This window comes from Rhinopithecus bieti, unplaced genomic scaffold, assembly GCF_001698545.2.
Source record: "Rhinopithecus bieti isolate Rb0 unplaced genomic scaffold, ASM169854v2 scaffold_758, whole genome shotgun sequence".
Classification (NCBI taxonomy): Eukaryota; Metazoa; Chordata; class Mammalia; order Primates; family Cercopithecidae; genus Rhinopithecus; species Rhinopithecus bieti.
In genome coordinates this window covers 163,061-189,556 of record NW_016803215.1, presented here as the reverse complement: position 1 = coordinate 189,556, position 26,496 = coordinate 163,061, and the positions used below count along the sequence as shown (strand labels likewise).

At 46.2% G+C, this 26,496-nt stretch overlaps 1 protein-coding gene across 1 annotated transcript in view; it reads left to right on the top strand.

Moving 5' to 3' along the window:
* Window positions 1-26,496, top strand: part of FHAD1 (forkhead associated phosphopeptide binding domain 1) — a 158,393-nt gene that overhangs the window by 34,537 nt on the left and 97,360 nt on the right. The window contains 3 exon segments of the mRNA XM_017869555.1: window positions 15,254-15,521; window positions 19,643-19,752; window positions 24,158-24,394. Of these exon segments, the coding sequence (XP_017725044.1) occupies window positions 15,254-15,521; window positions 19,643-19,752; window positions 24,158-24,394 (615 nt within the window).

Sequence of the window (26,496 nt, the reverse complement as noted above, 5' to 3'; positions counted from 1 at the left end):
GATGACAAAATCTCTCAGCATTTGTTCGTCTGTAAAGGATTTTATTTCTCCTTCACTTATGAAGCTTAGTTTGGCTGGATATGACATTCTGGGTTGAAAATTCTTTTCTTTAAGAATGTTGAATATTGGCCCCCATTCTCTTCTGGCTTGGAGAGTTTCTGCCGAGAGATCTGCTGTTAGTCTGATGGGCTTGCCTTTGTGGGTAACCCGACCTTTCTCTCTGGTTGCCCTTAACATTTTTTTCCTTCATTTCCACTTTGGTGATTTATGTGTCTTGGAGTTGCTCTTCTTGAGGAGTATCTTTGTGGAGTTCTCTGTATTTCCTGAAAGTGAATGTTGGCCTGCCTCGCTAGGCTGGGGAAGTTCTACTGGATAATATCCTGAAGAGTGTTTTCCAACTTGGTTTCATTCTCCCCTTCACTTTCAGGTACACCAATCAGATGTAGATTTGTTCTTTTCACATAGTCCCATATTTCTTGGAGGCTTTGTTTGTTTCTTTTATTCTTTTTTCTCTAAACTTCTCTTCTCACTTCATTTCATTCATTTGATCTTCAATCACTGATACCCTTTCTTCCACTTGATCAAATCGGCTACTGAAGCTTGTGCATGCGTCACGTAGTTCTTGTGCCATGGTTTTCAGCTCTATCAGGTAATTTAAGGACTTCTCTGCACTGTTTATGTTTATTCTAGTTAGCCATTCATCTAATCTTTTTTCAAGGATTTTAGCTTCTTTGCAACGGGTTCGAACATCCTCCTTTAGCTCGGAGAAGTTTGTTATTACCGATGATCGTCTGATCATCTGAAGCCTTCTTCTCTCAACTCATCAAAGTCATTCTCCATCCAGCTTTGTTCCATTGCTGTTGAGGAGCTGTGTTCCTTTGAAGGAGAAGAGTTGCTCTGATTTTTAGTATTTTCAGCTTTTCTGCTCTGGTTTCTCCCTATCTTTGTGGTTTTATCTACCTTTGGTCTTTGATGATGGTGACATACAGATGGGGTTTTGGTGTGGATGTCCTTTCTGTTTGTTAGTTTTCCTTCTAACAGTCAGGACCCTCAGCTGCAGGTCTGTTGGAGTTTGCTGGAGGTCCACTCCAGACCCTGTTTGCCTGAGTATCATCAGCGGAGGCTGCAGAACAGCAAATATTGCATAACGGTAAATGTTGCTGCCTGATCCTTCCTCTGGAAGCTTTGCCTCAGAGGGACACCCAGCTGTATGAAGTGTCAGTCGGCCCTTACTGGGAGATGTCTCCCAGTTAAGCTACTCGGGGGTCAGGGACCCACTTGAGGAGCAGTCTGTCTATTCTCAGATCTCAAACTCCATGCTGGGAGAAGCACTACTCTCTTCAAAGCTGTCAGACAGGGACGTTTATGTCTGCAAAAGTTTCTGCTGTCTTTTGTTCAGCTATGCCCTGCCCCCAGAGGTAGAGTCTACAGAGGCAGGCAGGCCTCCTTGAGCTGCTGTGGGCTCCATCCAGTTTGAGCTTCCCAGCTGCTTTGTTTACCTACTCAAGCCTCAGCAATGGCAGACGCCCCTCCCCCAGCCTTGCTGCCACCTTGCAGTTCAATCTCAGACTGTTGTGCTAGCAGTGAGCGAGGCTCCATGGGTGTGGGACCCTCCGAGCCAGGCATGGGATATAATCTCCTGGTGTGCCATTTGCTAAGGCTGTTGGAAAAGCACAGTATTAGGGTGGGAGTGTCCCGATTTTCCAGGTACTGTCTGTCACGGCTTCCCTTTGCTAGGAAAGGGAATTCCCTGACCTCTTGCACTTCCTGGGTGAGGCGATGCCCCGCCCTGCTCCGTGGGCTGCACCCACTGTCTGACAAGCCCCAGTGAGATGAACCCAGTACCTCAGTTGGAAATGCAGAAATCACCTGCCTTCTGCGTCACTCACGCTGGAAGCTGCAGACTGGAGCTGTTCCTATTTGGCCATCTTGGAACCTCCCCACAATTTTCAAAGGCATGCTAATTCAGTGCAACTTTTTATATTTTAAATTATGGTAAAACACATGTAACATGAAATTCACCATATTCACCGTTTCTAAGGTACAGTTCAGTGTTGAGTGCATTCACATTGTGGTACTGCTGCCACACCATCAATCCACAGAACTCTTTTCATTTTGCAAAACTGAAACTCTGTCCCTATGAAACAACAGCACCCTGTCTCCCTGTTGCCCCCTCATCCCAGTCTCTAATGACCACCATTCTACTTCCTGTCTCTGTGAATCTGACTACTCTGAGTACCTTGTATAAGTGAAATAATAAAATACTTGTCCTTTTGTGTCTGGCTGGTTTCACTTAGCACCAAGTCCTCAAGGTTCATCCATGTTGTAGCATGCATCAGACTGTCCTTCCTTTTGAAAGCTGAAGAACGCTCCCTTGTATGATAGACCACATTTTGCTTATCCATTCTTCCATGGGTAGACACGTGGGCTCCTTCCACCTTTTGCCTATTGCAAATGATGCAACTGTGAGCCTATGTGTATAAATGTGGGGAGGGGTATTTTGTTTTAATCACATAAGTGTGTCACCCAGTAGTAAAGACATCCAACCCTAACTACTGAAGGAGCAAGAGAATGTGTTATAAAAGATTCTGTTTTGGCCAGGTGTAGTGGCTCCCACCTGTAATCCCAGCACTTTGGGAGGTGGAGCTGGGCAGATTGCCTGAGCTCAGGAGTTTGTGACCAGCCTGGGCAACACGGTGAAATCCCGTCTCTGCTAAAATACAAAAAAAATTAGCCGGGCATGGCAGCATGCGCCTGTATAGTCCCAGATACTCTGGAGGCTGAGGCAGGAGAACTGCTTGAACCTGGGAGGTGGAGGTTGCTGTGAGCTGAGATCGCGCCACTGCACTCCAGCCTGGGTGACAGAGCGAGACTCCACCTCAAAAAAAAAAATTCTGTTTTTTATAATAGTTTCTATTTTGTTAATGAATGAGATCTGTAGAATTATTATAATGGAATGATAAGGAGGAGCAGGAGGGACACTGTGCTAAGGCATTTACCTGCTCTCCCTTATTTAATGCAACAGCCTATGGATTGGGCTCTCTCATGATCCCCATTTTATAGACAAGGAACCTGAAACTCAGCGAGGTTAAGTAATTTGCCCAGGATCACACAGCTAGTCACTGTGAATTAAACTCTGTTTCCACTTGCAGGTACAATTGGGAGAAAACCATTGAGTCAGCTGCTAGCTACAGCAGTATCATCGACTGGTTTTCAAAGACAACAAAGCACACTTTTACAGTCACTTGGCTGTACATGAATTTTTAAAATTCTTATTTCTACATGCAGTTGTCTCCTGCTTTATTAGCTAAGGGACTGTTAGCAGCTGGACAGATGCCCCCTGGCCCATGGCCAGGGCACCTCACAGCAGCCTGAGGCTTCCAGGGGACAGCCCAAGCCTCTGTCCCTGCCAGGTTTTCCTCAGAAGACCCCCCCCCAACCTCCACCCCTATCCTCACAAAACTGCTCTCGGCTCCCTTTCAGAGCATTCTTACATCAAGAGACATTCATGCAGGCTTCCTCTGAGCTCTTAGTGACAAAGGCTCCTCTGCAGGCCTGAGTGACAGCAGCCATGTGGACTGAGTTACTCCTTCCGATGGCTTCCCTTTCCATTTGCCCAATGACCTCGACCTATGAGCTATAAAAAAGAAAAAAGGAGATAGTGAAGAGCATCTGTCATCAAATCTCATCTCATTTTGGGGTCCAGTTTTTCTAAGAAATGTGTACTGTCTTGATTCCAGCATGCTCTTGTCTCTTATCGATTCTTTGAGTCCCTGGAGTAGGCGTTGTGTCTTCCCCGCGGTAGAGTTTTCAAGGACTGTTTCCTTTGGAAGAGGATTATCCTAATATTGTAAGGCTTAGCTGTTCTTTTCCCAAGAAAGAGTTCCCAAACAGAAAAATTTATTTCCGGCTTTGTGGTGACCATAACCAACAGAGAGGGATGTGACAGCCATTTCAATAGGGAATGGGAGGTGGAGGCAGAAGTTAGAGACCCAAATGTGTTTGTAGACATCACAGTGGCTAGCGTGGGTGCCCTGAAGTTCAGGTGAGTCTGCCCCGCACAGTTCTGCCCTGCTCTTGACCAGCTGTGGGATCATGCACAAGTTGCTTCACTTCTCAGAGCCTCAGTTCCCATTTCTGTAAAATTGGAATCCTAATAGTTCCTCCCATGTGGGGTTACTGTAGTATTAAACAGGTCATTGTTTGTAAATTGCTTAGCCCAACATCTGGCGCCTGTGATAGCAGGAAGATAAGAGGAGCACGCTAGCAACCACCTGCCTCCACTGTGAGCCTTCCCACGGACAGAAAACCTCCCAAGACCTCCCAACTACCAGGTGGATGCCTTTGCAAATAACTTGCCCGTGGATGACATACAAGGTAGAAAAACAAGGAAACTCTTGTTGACAAAGTACATTGGCACCCACGATATGCTCAAGAGTACACGTTATATATCATAGCTCTTTTGCCAAATTATAACCTAGGGGCCAGGCACGGTGGCTCATGCCTGTAATCCCAGCACTTTGGGAGGCCAAGGCAGAAGGATCACTTGAGGCCAGGAGTTCGAGACCAGCCTGGCCAACATAGTGAAACCCCATGTCTACCAAAAACACAAAAAATTAGCCAGGTGTGGTGGCGCATAGTCCCAGCTGCTTAGGAGGTTGAGGGACAAGAATTGCTTGAACCTGGGAGGCAGAGGTTGCAACGAGTGAAGATCATGCCACTGCCCTCCAGTCTGGGCAACAGAGTGAGACTCTGTCTCAAAAAAAAAAAAAAAAAAAAAAGTATAGCCTAGGGCCACCACCTTGCACAACTCCAGTCACCATTCACAGTAGAGTCCATGAAGATGGCACCCCCCGGAGTTGTGTGGGGCATAATCTGCAGGGCCATTGGTGATGCCCTGAAACAACTGTTGAGTAGTAACACGGAGTCTCTGCCTAAGTGTCAGGCGTGTGACATCCAAGTGACAAAGTCAGATGTGCTTGCCACGTTGTGCCGGCCATTATGATGTTTGCTTGTTGGTTTCTTTAGTGCTTTATGATTTCCAGAAAAAGGAGCTGTGAGTGAGGGTTGTCCTATGAACAGTGGTGCCGTTCTTATAAAGCAGCTTGGTAAGGAAACCTACATTGGCCTGTTCTGCCCTGCTCCCATTCCAGCCAGAGCTTCCCATGTGACTTCTGGATGCAGTCCTTTGTCCCTCTTGCAACCTCAGGACATCCTGCCCAACCTAAAGATTGCCCATGTGCCTGACTACTCACTGCTTGAAAGGGGAAGCTTTTTGGGAGTGCAGTGAAGAACACAAAGGCTTTGCAGTACGATAGACTGAAGTTCAAACTCCAATGGCAATGTAGCCTTTCTGAGCCTCAGTTTCCAACTTTTGCCCGTCAGGAACACATTAACCACAGGCTCCCTTTCCCCCTTCAGAATCTGCATACAGCTCTTTGGGACCATCCCATCATTGTATAAACTGAAGCCCAAAGAGGCTCTGCAGTGTTCCCAAGATTGCATAATCTGTTACGGCCAGAACCAGGATTAGGTCTCCTGAAGCCTGGTCTGGGAGTCCTTCCCAACAGCTCAGAGGACCTTGGTAACCTGAGAGCTCAGGCAAGTTCCTCACTGCAATCCTGCCAGCCTGCCACTTCACATGGTCATGGGGGACGATATATCATGTAGGTAGAAATGAAAGCCACCGATGATAGAAGAAAATGCAGTTTCAGATAGGGCCTTCCTTATTCACCTCCGCCGTCTTTTCACCAGGGATGTTGCTGAAGTTCCTGGACAAACTCCATTCCTCTCTTTCAGTTTCTTTTTTGATGGTGATGATCATGTCTGGTGGCTAATGTTTAATGAGCATTTATTATATATACCAGGAAGTGTTCTAAGTACTTAATATATATGATCTCATTCAGTTCTCACAAAGTAAGAAGTATCTGTTGTCATCTCCATTTTACAGGTGAAGCACAAAAGTGACACATTTTCAGGGTTACAGATGGTAGGAGGCAGAGGAGGTATCTGAACCAATTCTGCTTAATTCTAAATCCCATGTCCTTAACCAGAGGTGGGCAGACTACATCCCATGGGCCAAATTGAGACCATCTCCTGTTTTTATAAATAAAGTTTTATTTATATGATCTCCGTGCCCATTCATTTTGGTGTTGCCAGTGTTTGCTTTTCTGCTCCAATGGCAGAGTTGAGTAGACAAGAGATCATATGGCACACAAAGCCAAAAATATTTACTGTCTGTCTCGCTAAGCAAAAGTTTACCAACCTCTGCTCATAACACTATGCTATACTGCCTCTTTCATTTACCCAGTGTCTGAAAGAAAGGCTAAAAGAGGATAAGACATTCTGGGGATAGGAGAAAGAATGAATGCCCCCACTCTCTGCTAGGAACTGCGCTGGTTAATAGTTTACTTAGTTAACTGAGGAACAGGAAAAAGGGAAAATAGGCGTTGAACAGTCTTCATTACTTCTTTTTTTTTTTTTTTTTTGAGACAGAGTCTCACTCTTGCTTAGACTGGAATGCAGTAGCACAGTCTCGGTTCACAGCAACCTCTGCCTCCTGGGTTCAAACAATTCTCGTGCCTCAGCCTCTCAAGTAGCTGGGATTACAGGCGCCCACTACAATGCCTGGCTAATTTTTGTATTTTTAGTAGAGAAGGAGTTTCTCCATGTTGGCCAGTCTGGTCTTGAACTCCTGACCTCAGGTGATCTGCCCACCTCGGCCTCCCAAAGTGTGGGGATTACCGGCCTTCATTACCTCTTTAAAACAGAACTTGGAGATATGTGGTTCTAAATATACACATACATGTATATGCATTTCCATATATAGTAATAATATATTGACACATCTGATAAATATGCTTGACATTAATATATAATATACACAACAGATGAATGTTTATAACTTTTACATATTTCTTCAACTGGAAGTTTTCTTTTAAAACTTTGGAATGTTTTCCCTGGTATAACTTTTGAAACAGAAATTTGAGGTTTATAGTCCAAAAGCTGCTGTAGCTAGAGAACTGTTTATTTGTTCCAAATTTCTCCACCTAATGTTTCACTACCTGTGGTTGGTTCCTTGGTCTTGAATCACTTCTTCTCTGGGGCCACTGCTTTACTCTTACAAGTTTAAAGGTAAATTTGGTGCATGATTATAGCCTGGTGGGTTTTATTCAGACAAGTCAGAACCCGCATTAACACCTTTCATTCTGAGTACACAGTGATATTTGTGCTCGAGTGTCAATAAGCATATTGTCCAGAAAATTTTACTGTTTGCAAGTGTCAGAAACTCAACTCAGACTAGCCTAAGCAAAAGAAGAGGTAGTTGAAGTTATTTTGCTTGTAACTGAAAAGGCCAGAAGCCCCAGCTTCAGGCCTGGCTAGATCCAGGTGCTCAAGGGATGCTCAGGAATCTGTCTCTTGGGGTTACCTTTCTTGGCTTTGGAGCCCCCCTCCTTCTGTCTCCATAACGGGGAACTTCTTCCTTCTGTCTTCTTCCTTCTTTCTTGCCTGTTAAACTCTCTGATTCTTAAAACTAAAAAAAAGAAAGAAAGAAAGAAAAGAAATCTGTCTCTTTCATCTTTGTGAGCTTCACAATCTCGAGCAGATTGGTGCCCCACCTGTAATGACGTGGCTGCTGGCAACCCCAGCACCTTCCAAACTCAGCAGCTCTAGGAAAAGAGCAAGCTTCTTCATTGGCTTGGCTTGGGTCACATGACTATCCCCGAACCAATCACTGAGGCCAGAGACATGGAATGCTCTGACTGGTCAGGGCTGGGATATACTCCCTCCTCTGGAGTGCAGGGGATGAGCCACGCCAGAATTAATAGACTCAGAATTGTGGAAGGGAGGGGTGTCTCTCCCACACCCATGCAGGAGATGAATGCAATGTAGGGAGAAAAAAAAAAAAAAGCCCATGGCAAGAAAGCATTCCTCCTGCCTAAGCTGAGCCTCCGTAATGAGATTCCAGGCTAGGAGCTTGGGGAAAGAAAATGATGAATAATCCATTCTCTATCAGGAAACTTCCAGGCCGGTCTCCAAGGAAGTAGGGTGGCTTGTTTTTCTCCTCTGTGTATGATGAGAAGGACACAGAGTTGAGGGTTATTGATTTTGCAGCTCATATTGTTCTAGCCTTGGCCACTGGAGCTCTTTTGGGTTGGTTGTCCAGCCCTCTAACAGGGCCTGCACTTTCTGTTTTTGAACACTTACTCACTTTCTGCTGTTAAAGATGCCCCGGGCTCATAGTGCATTTTCCCTGTCCCAGCCCCAGAATCAGCTGAAAGTTTTTTAAACTTTGGCTCTGTTCACCAGTTGTTCAATTCAGTTCGGTCAGCAGGCACCTACAGTGTGTGCCGGGCCCTTCACTGGGCACTGGGCCCAGCCAGTGCTATGCTGGTGAGCGTCTGAAAAAGTAAAGTATGCAGGTATAGTATAAAGCTTACTGACACAAAGAACGTGTAGCATATTCTTTATAAATAATAACAAAATATGCAAGACTATTGCAAATTTATCGTAAATTTCATAGAGCCATTGATTCTCACAGAGGTCTTTATTGATTTTTGCCAAACTCTTGTATCCTTTGCCAACTTATGGTAGCAATTGATGAATGAGTAAGTTTCCAACCGGAATACTGGTGGATATATTAGTTTACCTTCATGAGTAAGATGAAAGTGAAATAAGAAAGATTTGTGTTGGAACCTCGCATATTCATTAATGACATGAGCATCTTCTTCGCTATCAGATAATAGTTTCTGAATACCGGAAGAAACTACTGGATAATAGTTTTTGAATATCAGAAGAAAATTTCCTCCGTATTTTTTGTGCTACTCATAGTGATGGCTACAGACACAGAACACTTTTCAATCTCATCTGTATTATTAATATTTTATCCAACACTTTCCTAAGAATAGACAAGTAACAAAACAAAAAAATCAATCCCTGATTTATAGCATTTCCTGATTTCTGTGATGTAAACACTCCCATTAATGCAGAATGCGCAAGCCCCAAAATTGGGGCTTAGCCAGGGAGGGTTCTTGGCTTTGCCTAGGAAAGAATTCAAGGGCAGACCAGCGGTGTTAGACAGCACCTTTTATGGAAGCAGCAGTGCACAGCAGCAGGAGGGGACTGCTCCTTGCTCAGCAGGGCTACCCCATGGGCAGTGCACCCAGAGTAGCAGCTCAAAGACAATTCTGCAGTCATATTCCTATCCACATTTCATTACACAGAAACTAAGTGTTGATTTATGCAGAAATTTCCAGGAAAAGGGTATTACCTTTCAGGTAGTTGGGTCATTGCCATGGAAAGGGGTAGTACCTTTTGGGTGTTGCCATGGCAATGCTAAACTGACATGGCACACTGGTGGGCGTGTCTTATGGAAAGCTGCTTCCACTGCGGCCCTGTTTTAGCTGGTCCTCAATTTGGTCTGGTGTCCAAGCCAAACCTCCAGAGTTGAGTCCCACCTCCTACCTCACCATCCTGGCCAATTTCAAGCTTCACTGAGACAGAGCCACAGAGAGCTGTGTAGCAGCACATCACTGTACAACACTGCCAATGCACAGACGCAGTAAGAAGAATAACCGTAAGAGCACAGATGATGATAAAATATAGTAAAATAATTAGGACGCTAAGTTTTAAGCATTTATTACTGTTGTTTCTGGTATAATTTAATTGTAAGTATATATAATTTATTTTTTAATAGTTGTGTTTATCAGCCAGCTCACAGAATTCTGAACATTTACTCATCGGCTCTCATGAGCCAGCACCAACATGCCCCAGCTCTCCTCTGGCACAGCAGTGAGCCAGCCACAGCCCTGCCTGGGTGGAGGCTGCAGTTCTCTTGAGTGGCATCCAGGGCGTTGCACATACCCTGTGAGTCAAACTTGCATGAGGGAGCTGACAGCATTCCTGGAAAATCCTGTCCACACACAGCCCATGCACCATCTTGGGGATTTTCACACCATCTATTTCTCATTTTCATTTTTTAACTCAGAAAATCTATTCTTCATTAGCCGATCATCTAAGATCCTTTTGCAAGTATGGAAAGCAAGTGTAAATCATGACTTCAAATGACCTGGAAGCTCCAGGGGCAGAGTTTGGAGTCCAATATCATCACTACTTCCAGGCTTCAGGACCTTCGACAAGTCTCTGAACCTCACTGAGCCTCTGCTCCTTAATCCACAAGATGTGGGTAAAAATGTCTCCCCGACCCCAGAGTTATTCTCAGGATTAGATGAGGCCACATATATGAAGGGCACAGCACAGCCTAGCACCTAGAGCCTTCCCTCCTTGGTGGTTCAAAGCCAAGTGATAAGAGTTGCAGACAGCAAAGAACATAACAGACTTCCAAGGGCAAGGTCTACTTCCCCGCCCTGTCAACTGCCTCCAGGGCTTTCTGGAAGAATGCTTGGGTCCTGTGGGACTCTGGACAAACTCTCTTGGTGTTTTAGGGCATCCTTCTCACCCTGAAGCCTTGGCAGGGTCAGAAGCAGATGTTAGTGTGATAACACAAGAAACAAGGAGATCATCCAGAAAAAATGGATTTGGAGTTCTCAAGTACGTTATTGGCTGGGTGTTAGTTCAAGCTGATAGAAATTCAGCCATGGGTGTGGTCCAGGTGGTTTGCAACCTGCTATTTTAGACAGTGTGGGAGAGATCAGGAAGAGCACATGCTGCCTCAAACATAAACAAAGAAAAAACCACCATGCCATATACCATATGGTCAGAGGGAAAGAAAGAGGAGGAAAGCAGGAAAGAGAATGAAAGAAAGAAGGCACTAGCAAGTATGTTTAAACTAATATTTCTAAACCAGACTTGTTGATCACTGACCTTGACCCCAAGCTTCATGTACATTCCAATGCGAGCTCGGCCAGGAGCCAGTTTTTCAGGAGTCTTTTTGTTTGGTTTGTTTATCCCCTCACTGTTTCCTTGTAGTTACCAGTAGCAATTTCTGAGAAAACCTTGACCTTGCTTATAATAGAGTAGGCCTGTTAAGTAGAGAAGACTGACATTAACCTTCCAACTAAAGCCACCTTAAATCAACATGCTTTCAAAAAACAAATAAACAAGGCCGGGCGCGGTGGCTCATGCCTGTAATCCCAGCACTTTGGGAGGCTGAGGTGGGTGGATCATCTGAGGTCAGGAGTTGAAGACCAGCTTGGCCAACATGGTGAAAGCCTGTATCTACTAAAAATACAAAAAAATTAGCCGAGCGTGGTGGCGCATGCCTATAATGCCAGCTACTTGGGAGGCTGAGGCAGGAGAATCACTGGAACCCAGGAGGCAGAGGTTGCAGTGAGCCAAGATCACGCCACTGCACTCCAGCCTGGGTGACAAGAGCGAAACTCCTTCTCAATAAACAAACAAACAAACAAACAAACAAACTTTTTTTTTTTTAACTGAAAGAGCTGATTGCAGTCTTTGCTGCATTTACACATCATGCACTGGCCCCTTTAGGGACCCTCTCATTAGCATCATGGAGGCTTCAAGTGACAAAACCAGCTCAAACTAGCCTCACAGTACTGAGCAGTTAGTGCAGAGTGCAACACAAGCCAGGGTTCAAAACCAGCTTCTCTATTTGTTCATTATGCACAATAGCCAAGAGGTGGATGCAGCCCAAGTGTCCATGGACAGATGAATGGATAAATAAAATGTGATGTCATGCAGTGGAATATTATTCAGCCATGAAAAGGAGGGACATTCTGACACATGCTACAACATGGATGAATCCTTAGGACATTGTGCTAAGTGAAATAAACCAGTCACAAAAGGACAAATGTTGTATGAATCCACTTATATGAGGGACAGAGAGTATTTAAATTCGTAGAAATAGAAGGGGAATGGTGGTTACCAGGGGCTCTGAAGAGAGGAGAAGGGAGAGTTATTTAATGAGGATATATTTTCACTTTTGCAAGATGAAAAAGTTCTGGAAATCTGTTTCACAGCAGTTAGACTATACTTAAAAGTACTGAACTATACACCTAAAATGGTTAAGGTAGAGAATTTTGTTATGTATTTTTTAACAGTTAAACAAAAACAGACCAGGTGTCAGAGCTCATGCCTGTAATCCCAGCACTTTGGGAGGCTGAGGCAGGAGGATCACTTCAGCCCAGGAGTTTGTGACTAGCCTGACCAACATGATGAAACGCCGTCTCTGCAAAAAACACAAAATTTATCTGGGCCTCGTGGCCTGCGTCTGTAGTCCAAGATACTTGGGAGGCTGAGGCAGGAGGATCACCTGAGCCCGAAAGGTTAGGCTGTAGTGAGCTATGATTGTGCCACTGCACTCCAGCCTGGATGACAGAGTGAGACCCTATTTCAAAAAAAATGGAGAAAAGAAAACCAGCTTCCCTCTCTCCACGTCTGGACTGCATCTCTTGGTGCTGGCTACATTCTCAAGTCCCCAGGTCTCTGTGGCTAGAGATTCTGGTGTCCAGCCTCGTCTCCTTGGCTCTGATTGGATCGCATGCCCCACCCCTGGCCAATCACTATGGCCAGTGAATGTGATTTGTTGCCTAGCCCCACCCACAACAATGGGCCAAGAGAGGGAGGGAGATTTACCCACAATCTCCAAAAGATGCTGAGTGGGTTTTGGCCTGGCCACTGCAGAAGCGTTGCCCTTGAGGCAGGAGACACGCTTTCTTCCATTAGCACCTGTGCAGCTAGTTGGCATGAGGCACCCTTACCTTATGTCCTAGCATGAAAGTGGATTCCTCCACCACAACCAATAATGTCTACATTTGTGTTCCCGAAGGCTGAAGTAAAACGCATTGGAGTTTGCCCGCTCTCACCTTCAGCCCATTCATTCAATGAGTACTTATTAAACCCATAGGAAAAGGTCATGGGAATGAGTGAGGCAAGACAGCCCTGAGGATGGGGAGGGACATGATGGATGGAGAAGTCAGCCCAGGGCCGGGCCACAGTGGCTCAGCTTCTGAAACCAAAGAACAGAAGAGAGGGTAGGTGGAAAGGCTGAGATGCTGACAGTGGAGAGAAATGGGAAACTACACATGAGGTAACAGAGTTCTGGAACTCTGCCCAGACTCACTCCTGAAAACAGATTTCAAGTGGGCTAGTGTCATTATGAATGCCTGGCCAGGTGTCCCCAGATGTATTAGCCCATTCTCACACTGTTATAAGGACATACCAGAGACTATGTAATTTATAAAGGAAAGAGGTTTAATTGACTCACAGTTCCCCAGGGCTGGGGAGGCCTCAGGAAACTTACAATCATGGCAGAAGGGGACCCAAACATGTCCTTCCTCACATGGCAGCAGCAAGGAGAAGTGCAGAGCAAGGGGGTGGGGAAAGCCCATTATAAAACCATCAGATCTCACAGGAAGTCACTCACTATCATGAAGGCAGCATGGAGGAAACTTCCCCTATGATTCCATTACCCCCCACCAGGTCCCTCCCAGTCCCTCCTAAGGGGATTGTGGGAACTGCAGTTCAAGATGAGATTTGGGTGGGGCACAGCCAAACCATACATCACCAGGTGATCGGAGTTTGGTGCCAGATTTCCCAAAACACTCCTCACTGACTCCCAGAAAGAGCCTTGGGGGGAATGCATAGGATCCCTGAGCCGCTGTAGACAGACTGCAGCTTGGAGATTAGGATCCTGAGTGAGTGGAGAGCCCTCCTCTTGAATAAAACTCAGCTGAAGTTCTAGGAAGTGCTGTCTGCTGGAGAGCTGATTTTGGAAGCATTCTGTCCTTCTCCTCGTGTGCGTCTGAGCTCATCTTCTCTCTGGGGTACAGAAGGAGAACCCTGAGCCCTGGGAAAACAGGGATGAGTTCCTGCCTAGGAAGCAAACCTTTGAGTTTAGCTTTTACCTGGAAAGCGTTATTTCTGCCAAGAGAATTGGGAGACAGAGGGGAGGGGAGGGAAGGGGAGGGGAGAGACGGAGGAGGGGAGAGGAGAGGGGAGGAGAGAGGAGGGGAGAGGAGAGGAGAGAGACAGGCCATCAGATCTTGATCCCATTTCCCTGTCCACCACCGCCTGTGCTGGGTAAATCCCTTAACCTCTGTAAGCCTCACTTCTAACATAGGAGTAAGGAGAACCCTCACACAAAGGGTCATGGTGAGGAATCAGTAAGCTCAGTGCAATAAGTGATAGTGCTCATCATTGCCACCATTCAACCCCTAGGCACCAGGGAGAAACCACCACTAAAGCATTAATCCATGGCAAAGGCCAGGTGTCAGCACCACTCCACATTTGCTCGTCCATGGTTAGATGGGTTTTGACATGATCTCTGCTGAAAGTAGCTGTAACATCTTCCCTGGGGCCTCTGCTAGAATCAGGTGTGCTGGTGTGGAAAAGCAAAGGCTAATCAGACAGCCAGCATCCCTGCAATCCCAGAGTTCTGAACTTTGAGGGATAGAGGGACCCGCCGTGTGGACAGAAAGAGAAAAGGCTGTGGAGTCCCAGGGAGCTGGGCTGGAATCTCAGTGATTGGCTTATTCTGTTATTTTGACCAACATTTGAGGACCTACTAGGTATGTGCCAAGCATTTATTCTAGGGGCTGAGGATACAGTGGTAAGAAAGGTAGATGAAAAGTCCCTAATCCCTTAGAGGGGACATTCTCCTGGCTCAGCAGCTCAATACCACATCTATGGTGTTGGGAGTCCCTTGGTCTTGCCCGGCCTGTATCCTCTGACTGTTGACATCGCAGAGTGTTGAGTGTATTAAATGAGTTAATGCAGGTGACTCTTTCGGCAGGGTGCCTGGGTAAAGGACGCACCCACTCAGTGGTGGTGTGATCGTGTGCCATGTGGCCCAGGCAAGGACCCCCATCCCAAACTTGAGGAGAGTCCAGGAAGGCTTCCTGGGGGAAGTGACTCATTGTTTTTTTGTTTATTTTTGAGACAGAGTCTCATTCCATCGCCCATGATGGAGTGCAGTGGTGCTATCACAGCTCACTGCAGTCTCTATTTCCTGGGCCCAGGTGATCCTCCCACTTTAGCCTCTCAAGTAGCTGGGACTACAGGCGTAGGCCACAAGGCCCAGCTAATTTTTGTGTTTTTTGTTGAAGTAGGGTTTTGCCATGTTGCCCAGGCTGGTCTTGAACTCCTGAACTCAAGCTAGCTAGCCTCCCACTTTGGCCTCCCAAAGTGTTGGGATTACAGTTGTGTGCCATCATGCTTGACCGGAAGTGACTCATAAACCAAGACCTTGGGCAGCAATGCTGTGGCTGGGACAAAGAAATGGAGACCATCCCTGCTGGTCATAACCTCCCCTGACCCTTGTGTGCCTCTGCAGGTCTCCTACCCATGGATGAGGGGCCCAGCACCATGGCCAGGGCCACAGCCACCTCGTGCCACACAGCAGCCGAACCAGGCCCCCCCACCGCCACATATCCCCTTCCACCAAGGCATCCAGCCAGCACCGGTGCAAAGGAGCTGGTCCCAGGGCTTCCCCAGACCCACTGTGGTCCTGCCGGCCTCCCACCGGCGGCCTGTGAGCGCCAGCAAGGAGATGTTCTCGTTTGTGGTGGACGACACCCGCAAGCCCCCCGTCATCAAGCAAGGTATGCGTCAGGGCTGCCATCAGTGGCTTGGGGGTGGTTTACAGCCATGTGGATGGGTCTTGGTTTTGGTTTACTTTCTGATTCTAAAAGTAGAACATGTTCAATTGTAAAAAATAAAAATAAATTCAGGATAAGCAGAAAGTAAGAAAACAGTTAAAAATCAGCCATAATCCTTATCACCAGGGTCTCCCTGTTGACTCTCTGCTGCGTATCCCTCCAGCCTCTGTGCTGTGTCCGTATACACACACCAGGGCACCTGCAGTGGGTGTGGCCTCTGTGCGTGTGTACATGTGAGTGTGTTACAGGACCTACGTCAACACACTTTGACTCAGATGTGCAAAAATATTAGTCATTGCAATCCCCTTTGTCCCCAACAGCCCTAGGAGGTTTTAAAATATTTTACCACCATTTTACAGGTCAGAGGAGACTGACGCTTATCAAGGAAAATGACTTCTCCCAAGGAGATACATTCAGTCCCATCTAATCTAACATTTTTCAGTCCCATTTAAGGCTGGTGAGCTCAGTGACAGCCCACTCACAGCCCGGTCACTCTGGGACACACACAACCTCCAGGGTGTCCTTCCTTCCCCACTACCCCCTTGAAAGCCTCATGGCACTTGGGGAGGAAATGTCCCACCTGTCACTGTCCTCTTGGCCTCAGCAGCCTCACCGGCAGAATAGCTGGTCAGTTTAGTCCCAGGCATGGTTCTCGGAGTTCCTCCCTAGCCTCTGGCATCAAGGTCCCACTCTCTGTCCTCTTTGTCCCAGCCCCAGGCCCTTCGAGTCCCCAGGTATCTCCCAGCGGCTTCCATATCTTTCCCCAGTCTTGCTCAAGACCATTCATGTCGTCACCTTCCTCAAAATAATAATTATTATTGTGACACATGCAAGCTGAAGAGTAAAGGCCATGTGTTTCCACGGTTTACGTCATCATCATCGTCAAATGCACCGCCATTACCACCCACATTGAAAAATGACTCAGCCATTTTCCCCCAACATTTTAATACGAACTGTTTTTTTTTTTTTTTTTTTTGAGATGGAGTCTCGCTCTGTTGCCCAGGCTGGAGTGCAGTGGCCTGATCTCGGCTCACTGCAATCTCCAACTCCCAGGTTCACGCCATTCTCCTGCCTCAGCCTCCCAAGTGGCTGGGACTACAGGTACCCACGACCATGCTCGGCTAATTTTTTTTTTTTTTTTTTTTTTTTTTTTAGTAGAGACAGGGTTTCACTGTGTTAGCCAGGATCGTCTCAATTTCCTGACCTTGTGATCTGCCCGCCTTGGCCTCCCAAAGTGCTGGGATTACACACGTGAGCCACCACGCCTGACCTTAATATGAACATTTTTTAAACATACAGCAAAGTAAAAATAATTTTACAGTGACCCCCCTCCCCACCTAAATCTCCCATTAACATTTTACTGTACTCTTTTTTTTTTTAAGACAGAGTCTTGCTCTGTCACCCAGGCTGGAGTGCAGTGTCACGATCTCCACCTCCTGGGTTCAAGTGATTCTCCTGCCTCAGCCTCCCAAGTAGCTGGGATTACAGGTGCCCACCACCATGCTTGGCTAATTTTTATTTTTATTTTAATTTTTTAAGTAGAGATGGGTTTCACTGTGTTAGCCAGGATGGTCTCAATCTTCCAACCGTGTGATCCGCCCGCCTCGGCCTCCCAAAGTGCTGGGATTACAGACGTGAGCCAGTGCACCTGGCCTTAATACAAACATTTTTTGAACATACAGCAAAGTAAAAAGAATTTTACAGTGACCCCCCCTCCCCACCTAAATCTCCCATTAACATTTTACTGTACTCTTTTTTTTTTTTTTTTTTTTTTTTTTTAAAGACAGAGTCTTGCTCTGTCTCCCAGGCTAGAGTGTAATGGCATGATCTCCACCTCCTGGGTTCAAGTGATTCTCCTGCCTCAGCCTCCCTAGTAGCTGGGATTACAGGCACAAACCACCATGCCCAGCTAATTTTTGTAATTTCAGTAGAGAGGAGGTTTTGCCATGTTGGCCAGGCTGGTCTCAACTCCTGACCTCAAGTGATCCACCCACCTCGGTCTCCCAAAGTGCTGGGATAACAGGCGTGAGTCAACCACGCCTGGCCCATTTTGCTATACTTTTATTATATATCTATCTGTCTATCAATCATTCTGTTAATTCATTCATCGATCTTAATTTTGGATGCATTTAAAAATAAGTTTCCTACAGCTATAGACTTCGCCCTAAACATTTAGCATGTGTACCATTAACTAGAGTTCAACAGTTTTTGTCTTTTTGTGTAAAATTAACATACAGTGTGTATTAGTTACCAATTTATAACCAATTACCCTAAAACATAGCACCCTAAAACAAACCAAAACCCTATGCATTATCTTATACAATTTCTGTGGGTCAGGCATTTGGGAGTAGCTTAGCAAGATGGTGTGGTTCAGGGACTCTCAGGAGGTTGCATGAAGCTTTTGACGAGAGCTGCGGTCCTCTGAAGGCCTGCCTGGGGCTGGAGGACACATCTCCTGGGTAGTTCACTCACATCCGCGTGGGAAGAGGCCTCCGTTCCTCACTAGCTGACAGCAGGAAGCCTCAGTTCTTCACCACTGCCACCTTTCCTAGGCTGCTTGAGTCTCCTCATGAAATGGCTGCCAGCTTCCTCCAAAAGAGTGGTCCTAGAGAGAAAAGCAGCAGCCACATGTGTCTTAAGATCCAGCCTCAGGAGTCAAACTCCATCATTTCTCCAGTAGCCTTGGTTACTTGGATAAGCTCTGTTATGGCTGAATTGTGTTCTCTCAGAATTCATATGTTAAAGCCCTGATCCCCAGTACCACAGAACCTAAGTGTGTTTAAAGAGTACCTTTCTTTCTTCCTTCCTTCTTTTCTTTCCTTTTCTTTTTTCTTTCTTTTTGAAACTGAGTCTCACTCTGTCGCCCAGGCTGGGGTACAGCGGCATGATCTCGACTCACTGAAACCTCTGCCTCCCAGGTTCAAGTGATTCTCCTGCTTCAGCCTCCTGAGTAGTTGGGATAACAGGCACCCACTGCCACACGTAGCTGATTTTTGTGTTTTTAGTAGTATGTGTATACACACACACACACACACACATATACATATTTTCAATCCACAGTTGGTTGACTCCACAAATGTGGAACCCACACATACGGAGGGCCAGCTGTATCTACTTCTTGTTATAAATCCCAGTATCACAGAATCAGATATAAATAAGGCTTTGAGGGCCATACAGTCTGTGTTGCAACTACTCAACTCTGTATTTGTGGCACAAAAACAGCCATAGATGATACATACATGAGTAACTGTGGCCACGTTCCAATAAAACTATACTTTCAGTCATAGGCAGTGGGCTGGATTCAGCCCCAGGGCTGTAGTTTGCCAATCCCTGCTCTACCTAATGTTTCATTTACTCCTCACAGTAGCCCTTTATGATACAGACTATTCATGCCCCTCAATGATATGTGTGGAAACTAAGGCTGAAAGATATTAAATGACCTGCCCAAGAGATTAAATGGTCTGCTCAAGATCACCCGCTGTTCTGTGGCATAGGAAAAAGGTCTGGAAAAAGACACATCATGTTAGGTAACAGCACAGTTAGCACAGGAAGAAGGAAGGAGGTGGCCCCTTCTCTTTCTGGTGCTTCCGTGATGCTTTCACTGCTTTTCAGTGAGCACACACACCACTTTGTAATTTCTTTTTTTTTTTTTGAGACAGAGTCTCGCTCTGTCGCCCAGGCTGGAGTGCAGTGGCACGATCTCGACTCACTGCAAGCTCCACCTCCTGGGTTCACGCCATTCTCCTGCCTCAGCCTCCTGAGTAGCTGGGACTATAGGTGCCCGCCACCACGCCCAGCTAATTTTTTCTATTTTTAGTAGAGATGGGGTTTCACTGTATTAGCCAGGATGGTCTCGATCTTCTGACCACGTGATCCGCCCACCTTGGCCTCCCAAAGTGCTGGGATTACAGGTGTGAGCCACTGCGCCTGGCCTGTAATTTTTAAATTACATAAAATGTCTATGTCTGGGGGGAGACAAACAGGAAGGCTAATGTGAACATCTTCTTCAGGCCTCAGGGAAACTTATGATGTCTTTTGTGCTCTCTGCTGATCTCATGCCTTAGTGTGGACCAATGCCATGAAACTGTCGGAAAAATCACTGGCCGAGGGGATTGCTGGGGCGGTTCCCCCCGCGGAGATTTATGTGGAGGAGGACTCGGCCCAGCAGGACAAGGTGAGGGAGGGGTCTGGGGAAGGGTGGAGCTGCAGCAGCAATCACACTGCAGAGAGACTTGTTGATGCCTGTTCTTCTCTGTGGCCCAGAAGTGCCCTTATCCTGCTTCCAAGAAAACACCTCTTATTCCCTAAGACATTCAACCAGATGCTTTATTCTAATTACGACCTCCGCAACCACTGTTTATTAAGCATCTACTGTGAGCTGGACTGCATCCTGTGCACTTAACATTCATTCGCTCGTTTAATCTTTGCTGTCTTCAAAACAGGTTTTTGATCACCCTCACTTAACAAGGAGGAAACTGGAGCTCAGAGAGGTTAAGTAACTTGCCCAAGGTTACACAGTACAAGGGGCAGAATTGGGATTCACACCCAGGTCTGGTTAACTTCCCTAGTAGGAAGAAGTGAGAGCTGAGGTCAGAGATGACTGAGCAAATGAGAAAGACTTGTTAAAGAACCAGAGAGGTTTAGAGAGTGAGACAGGAAGAGAGGTCAGTACAGATGAATGTAAGCATACCTGGGAAGGATGGATCCAGGCTGATTTCGCCTCACTTAGCCACAACCTGAAAATTATATTATAATCGACTACTTTTGCACCAACCTAATACTAAAAGCAGTAGTCCAACAATGCCATGCTTCCCCTAAAGATCAGGGCCTGAGCCTGCAGCAATTCTCAGAGTCTGTAAGGAGCAGAACCACCTGGAGCTCTTGTCACACATGGGAGTGACATTTCCAGGAATCTGCAGCAATGGTGAGTAAGGTGGGAAGTCAGGTTTGGATGCTCTGTCAGTTACCCATTGCTGTAAACAAGGGAGCCCAAAACTTAGTGGCTTGAAACAGCAGTTTATTTCCCACAATTCTATGGGTCGCCTTGGAAGGTTCTCCTGCTGGTGTCTTCTGCCTCACTCATGCAACTGCAGTCAGCCGGTGGCATGGCAGGGACTGATGGTCTCAGAAGTCCTCATTCCCATGTCTGGGACCTCAGTTGGGACACCTGGAATTAGTTTTGTTGTTTGTTTGTTATTGTTTTTTTTTAGTTTCTTCCCACAGACAGATTTTTTTTTTTGAAGTTTTTATAGAGTTTTTATTAGTTTTCTTTTTTTAATTTTTCCTTAAGTTATTGGGGTACAGGTGGTATTTGGTTACATGAGTAAACTAGTACAGCCACTATGGAAAACAGCATGGAGGTGCCTTAAAGAACTAAACGCAGAACCACCATTTGACCTGGAAATCCCACTACTGGGTATCTACTCAGAGGAAAAGCAGTCATTATTTGAAAAAGATACTTGCACACACATGTTTATAGCAGCACAATTCACAATTGCAAAATCACGGAACCAATGCAAATGCCCATCCATCAACAAGTGGGTAAAGAAACTGTGGTATATATATTCAATGGAATACTACACAGCCATAAAAAGGAATGAATGAACAGCATTTGCAGTGGACCTGGATGAGATTGGAGACTATTATTTTAAATAAAGTAACTCAGGAATGGAAAACCAAACATCGTATGTTCTCACTGATATGTGGGAGCTAAGCTATGAGGACACAAAAGCATAAGGATGATACAGTGGACTTTGGGGATTTGGGGGAAGAGTGGGAGAAGGGTGAGGGATCAAAGTCTACGAATATGATGCAGTGTATACTGCTTGGGTGATAGGTGCACCAAAATCTCACCATTAAAAATCACCACTAATGGAATTGGGAGCCCTCTCTTCATGTGGCTTTCATCCTGGGCTTCTTCATAGCAGTACAGTGGTCTCTGGGTTTCCAGAGGTCCAGCACAGAAGCTGTACAGCCTCTTAAGAAATTGCTTGGAGACCACCCAACATCACGTCTATCACTTTCTCTTGGTCAAAGCAGATCATAGGGCCAGCCTACATTTAGGGGGTGGGGAAATAGACTCCACTGCTTGATGGCAGAAGCTGCAAAGTTATTTGTAGCCATTTTTAATCCACCACAGTTGTTAAGCTGGAAATAGGATGCAACCACATTTCTAAATTTTTACTATTTATGAAGTATTTATGCCTTGACTTGTCAGGACTCCTTCAAGTGCAAGTGACAACAAACAAATTGGTTTAAGAAAAAATAGGCTGGGCTCAATGGCTCACGCCTGTAATCTTAGCACTTTGGGAGGCCAAGCAGGAGGATTACCTGAGCCCAGAAGTTCAAACCCAGCCTGGGGAACATAGTAAGACTCCATCTCTGCAAAAAAAAAAAAAATTGCCACACATAGTGGAACTTGCCTATAGTCCCAGCTACTAGGGAGGCTGAGGTGGGAGAATCACTTGAGCCCAGGGGATCAAGGCTGCAATGAGCTGTGATTGCGCCACTGTGCTCCAGTTTGGGTGACAGAGCAAGACCCTGTCTCAAAAAAAAAAGAAAAGAAAAGAAAAGAAAAATAGAAACTAAAAACATTTTTTATTGTCTTATTTTATTGGAAAATATAAAAGCCAACCAGCTTCAGGCATGACTGGATCTAGGAGCTTAAATGATCAGGGTGCTCCCCGCTATCCCGCTATCAGTTTCTCTACTGCTTCCCTCATAGTTCTGCTTTCTGCAGCAGGCTGGCTTCTTATGTTGGAAAACATGACTGTAGACAAACTGAAGTCTCTGAAGATTATGATCCCAAAGGAAGCAAGAGCTTCTTCCTCTTTTAAGTAATACATGAAATCTCTGAGAAAATGCCAGCTGACCAACCTGGGTCACATGCACAATGCCAAGCGGGACAGGAAGGATCAGGGCACATAACTGACCCTCCTGCCAAGACCACGTGGAAGGGTCAGGGGTGCTCCCTCAAGGAAGTCACAGGGTCCTCACCAGAAAGGCAGGAACCGTAGCTGTGCACCATAAGCTGCAGGCTTCTCTATACTTCAGCGCCCAGCACAAGCATGGCACACAGTAGATGCTCAATACATGTTTGTTGTGTGGATATTGAACAAACACCTGGCTGGAAATGGAGCCCTCGGGTAACTCATATTGAATGAGGCAAGGGGCTGCCTCAGAGCGTGGACTCTGTTTGAGGCTGTCCTTTGAAATGTTGCCACAAGCACTCACAGGGACCCAAGGACAGAGCCTGGACAGCAGTCGGGCTCCATCATGACCAAAACCCGGTGGTTCCCCAGGTTAGCAAACTAGAAGGTCGAGCTCCCCAGGCAATGTGCTGGCCTAGAAGCTGCCCACCCGCTTCCTTCTAACCGGTGGAAAATTGCATGGAGGGCGGAGTTTCCTCGCAAAGTAACTGATCAGGAACTCTGTAGCTGCCTATGAATCACATCGGGGAATTTTTGTTCTCAGTCTTCCTGATATTTTATTGATGAGTTCTGGCGAGAAGTTTGGGGGAATTTTCCCCCCTTTTTCGGGAAACCTAACCAATTCTTCGGCTACAGTGTTTTTTCTTTTGGAGAGATGGGGGACTGGGTTAATGAGACCTGTGGGTACAGCCTGCCAAGCCCAAAGTTTTTTCCAGCCTGAAGTTTACAAGAACCTACATACATAAATCACCATTCCCCTCTCATTTATTTTTCATGACTCAGTTACCTGGAATACATTTTTATGTGAATAACCAAAAGAGCCAGGGAATAACTGAAGAGAGGAAAGGGGAAAAGCTATTTCAGAATGTATTAAATTTGTAAAGTTAAATAGCCCCATTATAGTCAGAATGTGGTTGAATAGAGTCATTTCCTTAATTACCTTTCCTTGGTCCCCAAATGTTAGACTGAGGCCTGGTAAGTTAATTCCTAAAAATATTATAAATAAACTTTTTGGCAGCAAGAATTCCCAAGTGGGATGGTGGTTCTTAATGTGAAAGTATAATTTTAGGGGAAAGGAAAGTTTGTGTCCCTCTAAGGTATCCACATGCATTATAGGAGTCTGTGCAAGCAGTCATTTTCACCAAATTGTCGTCTCTGTGAGTTTCCAAGTGACAGAGAGAGCCTCAAAGTCTGCCTTTCCCCTGCCTGCCTGCCCTTACTTTCCCAAAAGAATTACACTATAATTTTCCTACCTTTTTTTGAGACAGAATTTCACTCTTATTGCCCAGGCTAGAGTGCAATGGCATGGTCTTGGCCCACTGCAACCTCTGCATGGTCTTGGCCCACTGCAACCTCTGCCTCCCAGGTTCCAGCGATTCTCCTGTCTCAGCCTCCCAAGTAGCTGGGATTACAGGCACTCGCCACCACACCCAGCTAATTCTTTTATTTTCAGTAGAGACAGGGTTTCACCATGTTGGCCAGGCTGGTCTTGAACTCCTGACCTCAGGCGATCCACCCGCCTTGGCCTCCCGAAATGCTGGGATTACAGGTGCGAGCCACCGCACCCGGCCTCTACCTTTTTTTTTTAAATGGGCTCAGCCTCACACCTAGGCCCACACCTAGTAAGCTTGCCATCTGATCTCTACCCAGGATGAAATAATTCTGCTGCTGGGAAAAGAGGTCAGCCGTCTCTCAGATTATGAAATTGAATCCAAATACAAAGACGTCATAATAGCAAACCTGCAGAACGAAGTGGCTGAGCTGAGTCAGAAGCTGTCGGAGACCACCACCTCTAGGCAGAATGAGAGGGAGATCTCACAGAAGTGTCAGGTTCTGGATGAAGACATCGATGCCAAACAGAAAGAGATCCAGAGCTTGAAAAGCCAGGTAGGCAGAGCCTGAGAGGTACAGCACAGCTCTCAGACCAAGGCCTGGGAGGCTCCAAGAGTACCAGCCAAGGTGAGACACCCGGAGTTAGGGAACAGGTGGTCAGTGGAGCATGGTGGTTAAGAACACAAATCCACAAGGCTGAGAGACTCGGCAGTTTCCTAGCATGGTAAGAACAAGATCAGCCTTTGTTCAGCACTGGCCACGAGCAAGAACTAGTACAAAGCACTTTGGATTAACTTATTTAAACCTCACAATCCTCTGACACATCCAATCCACAGATGAAGGGTCTAAGGCAGGCCCAGGCCGGGCACGGTGGCTCACACCTCTAATCTGGCACTTTGGGAGGCCAAGGCAGGCAGATCACTTGAGGTCAGGAGTTCGAGACCAGCCTGGCCAATATGGTGAAACCCCATCTCTATTAAAAATACAAAATTTAGCCAGGTGTGGTAGTGCATGCCTGTAATCCCAACTACTCAGGAGGCCAAGGCTGAACCTGGGAAGCAGAGGTTAGTGAACCGAGATTGCGCCACTGCACTCCAGCCTGGGTGACAGAGTGAGACCCTGTCTCAAAAAGAAAGAAAGAAAAAAGTCTAAGACAGGCCCAGAGACACCCAGGAACTGCTTACAGCTTGCACAGTGCGTGAGAGGTGGCGGTGCAATTTGAACTCAGGTCCACCTTCTCGCAGACCCCATGTTCTCACCCCGATTTCCTATTTCCCCACGATGCTGTCACTTCGGTGACTGCATCTCACCCAAATCCAGCACCAGCCAGAGAGAGCTATGGGCAGTTAGCTAAGTGGGGAGAAGGAACCACCCAGTGTTCCAAACACAGAGGCCTTTACCAAACCCTGAGGGCAGTTAGTTACTGGTTCCCTTACAGGGAATTTCATCAAACAAAAATTCTTCACCTGGAATTTCTGAATTTACTAGTCATGTACGTTTCTCTTGAAACTTGATTCAAATTCCTTTTTTTTTACTTTAAAATTGGTTGGTGATGGCCGGGTGCGGTGGCTCACACCTAAAATCCCAGCACTCGGGAGGCCGAGGCAGGAGAATCACTTGATCCTGGGAGGTGGAGGTTGTAGTGAGCTGAGATGGTGCCACCGCACTTTAGCCTGGGCAACAGAGCAAGACTCTGTCTCAAAAAAAAAAAAAAAGAAAGAAAGAATTACTCTGACTTATTTATACTCCTCCCCCCACTTTGATCTTGGCTCATAATTGAAAGATGATAATTTTATAACAAAGCATCTCTGAGCTAAAGGATGCAGTTGGTCTGAATCCAAATCAAGTTTCATCTGCTCACATTTTAGTCTCTTAAATATTCTACTGCCAACAGAACATTCAAGCAGACGTATAAGCCACATGGCAGGTTGATTTATTGTTCTGATTACTTTATTCTCCCGGGTCTCCTGAAAGTGTGTGCATAACGATTTGCTCTCAAAGCCCTTCGATCCAATACAGTACCCCAAGACGATGCGTACCGCCGTGCAGTCTGCGCTGCCTGTGCTAATTAGAAGCTGAATTAGTATCTTGAAGCAATCAGTCTTCCTAGCACTATTAACTTTCCTATGACCCAGTGCCCATTTTATTACACAGTATAACAGGCACTAAACACCTGGGGATTTATGCCAATTATGGACAATATGGGTATTTATTTTGGTCATGAAATTGATGAAGATGTTTGAGGACTACTTGGAATTTTCCCACAGTCTGATATCCTAAAGCTCTGATACTTAGATTGAAACATTTCCTGTCTGTCAGACAGCACTGGAGTCTGGGGGATGTGTTTTGCCATCCCTTCTGGAAGTTTCTCTCTGTGTTGTGCCTCTGGTATGCAAACAAAAGCATTAAGCTGAGAAGAGCTGTAACTTAAAAAAAAATCCGGCCGGGCGCGGTGGCTCAAGCCTGTAATCCCAGCACTTTGGGAGGCTGAGACGGGCGGATCACGAGGTCAAGAGTCGAGACCATCCTGGCTAACACGGTGAAACCCCGTCTCTACTAAAAAAAAATACAAAAAACTAGCCGGGCGAGGTGGCGGGCGCCTGTAGTCCCAGCTACTCGGGAGGCTGAGGCAGGAGAATGGCGTAAACCCGGGAGGC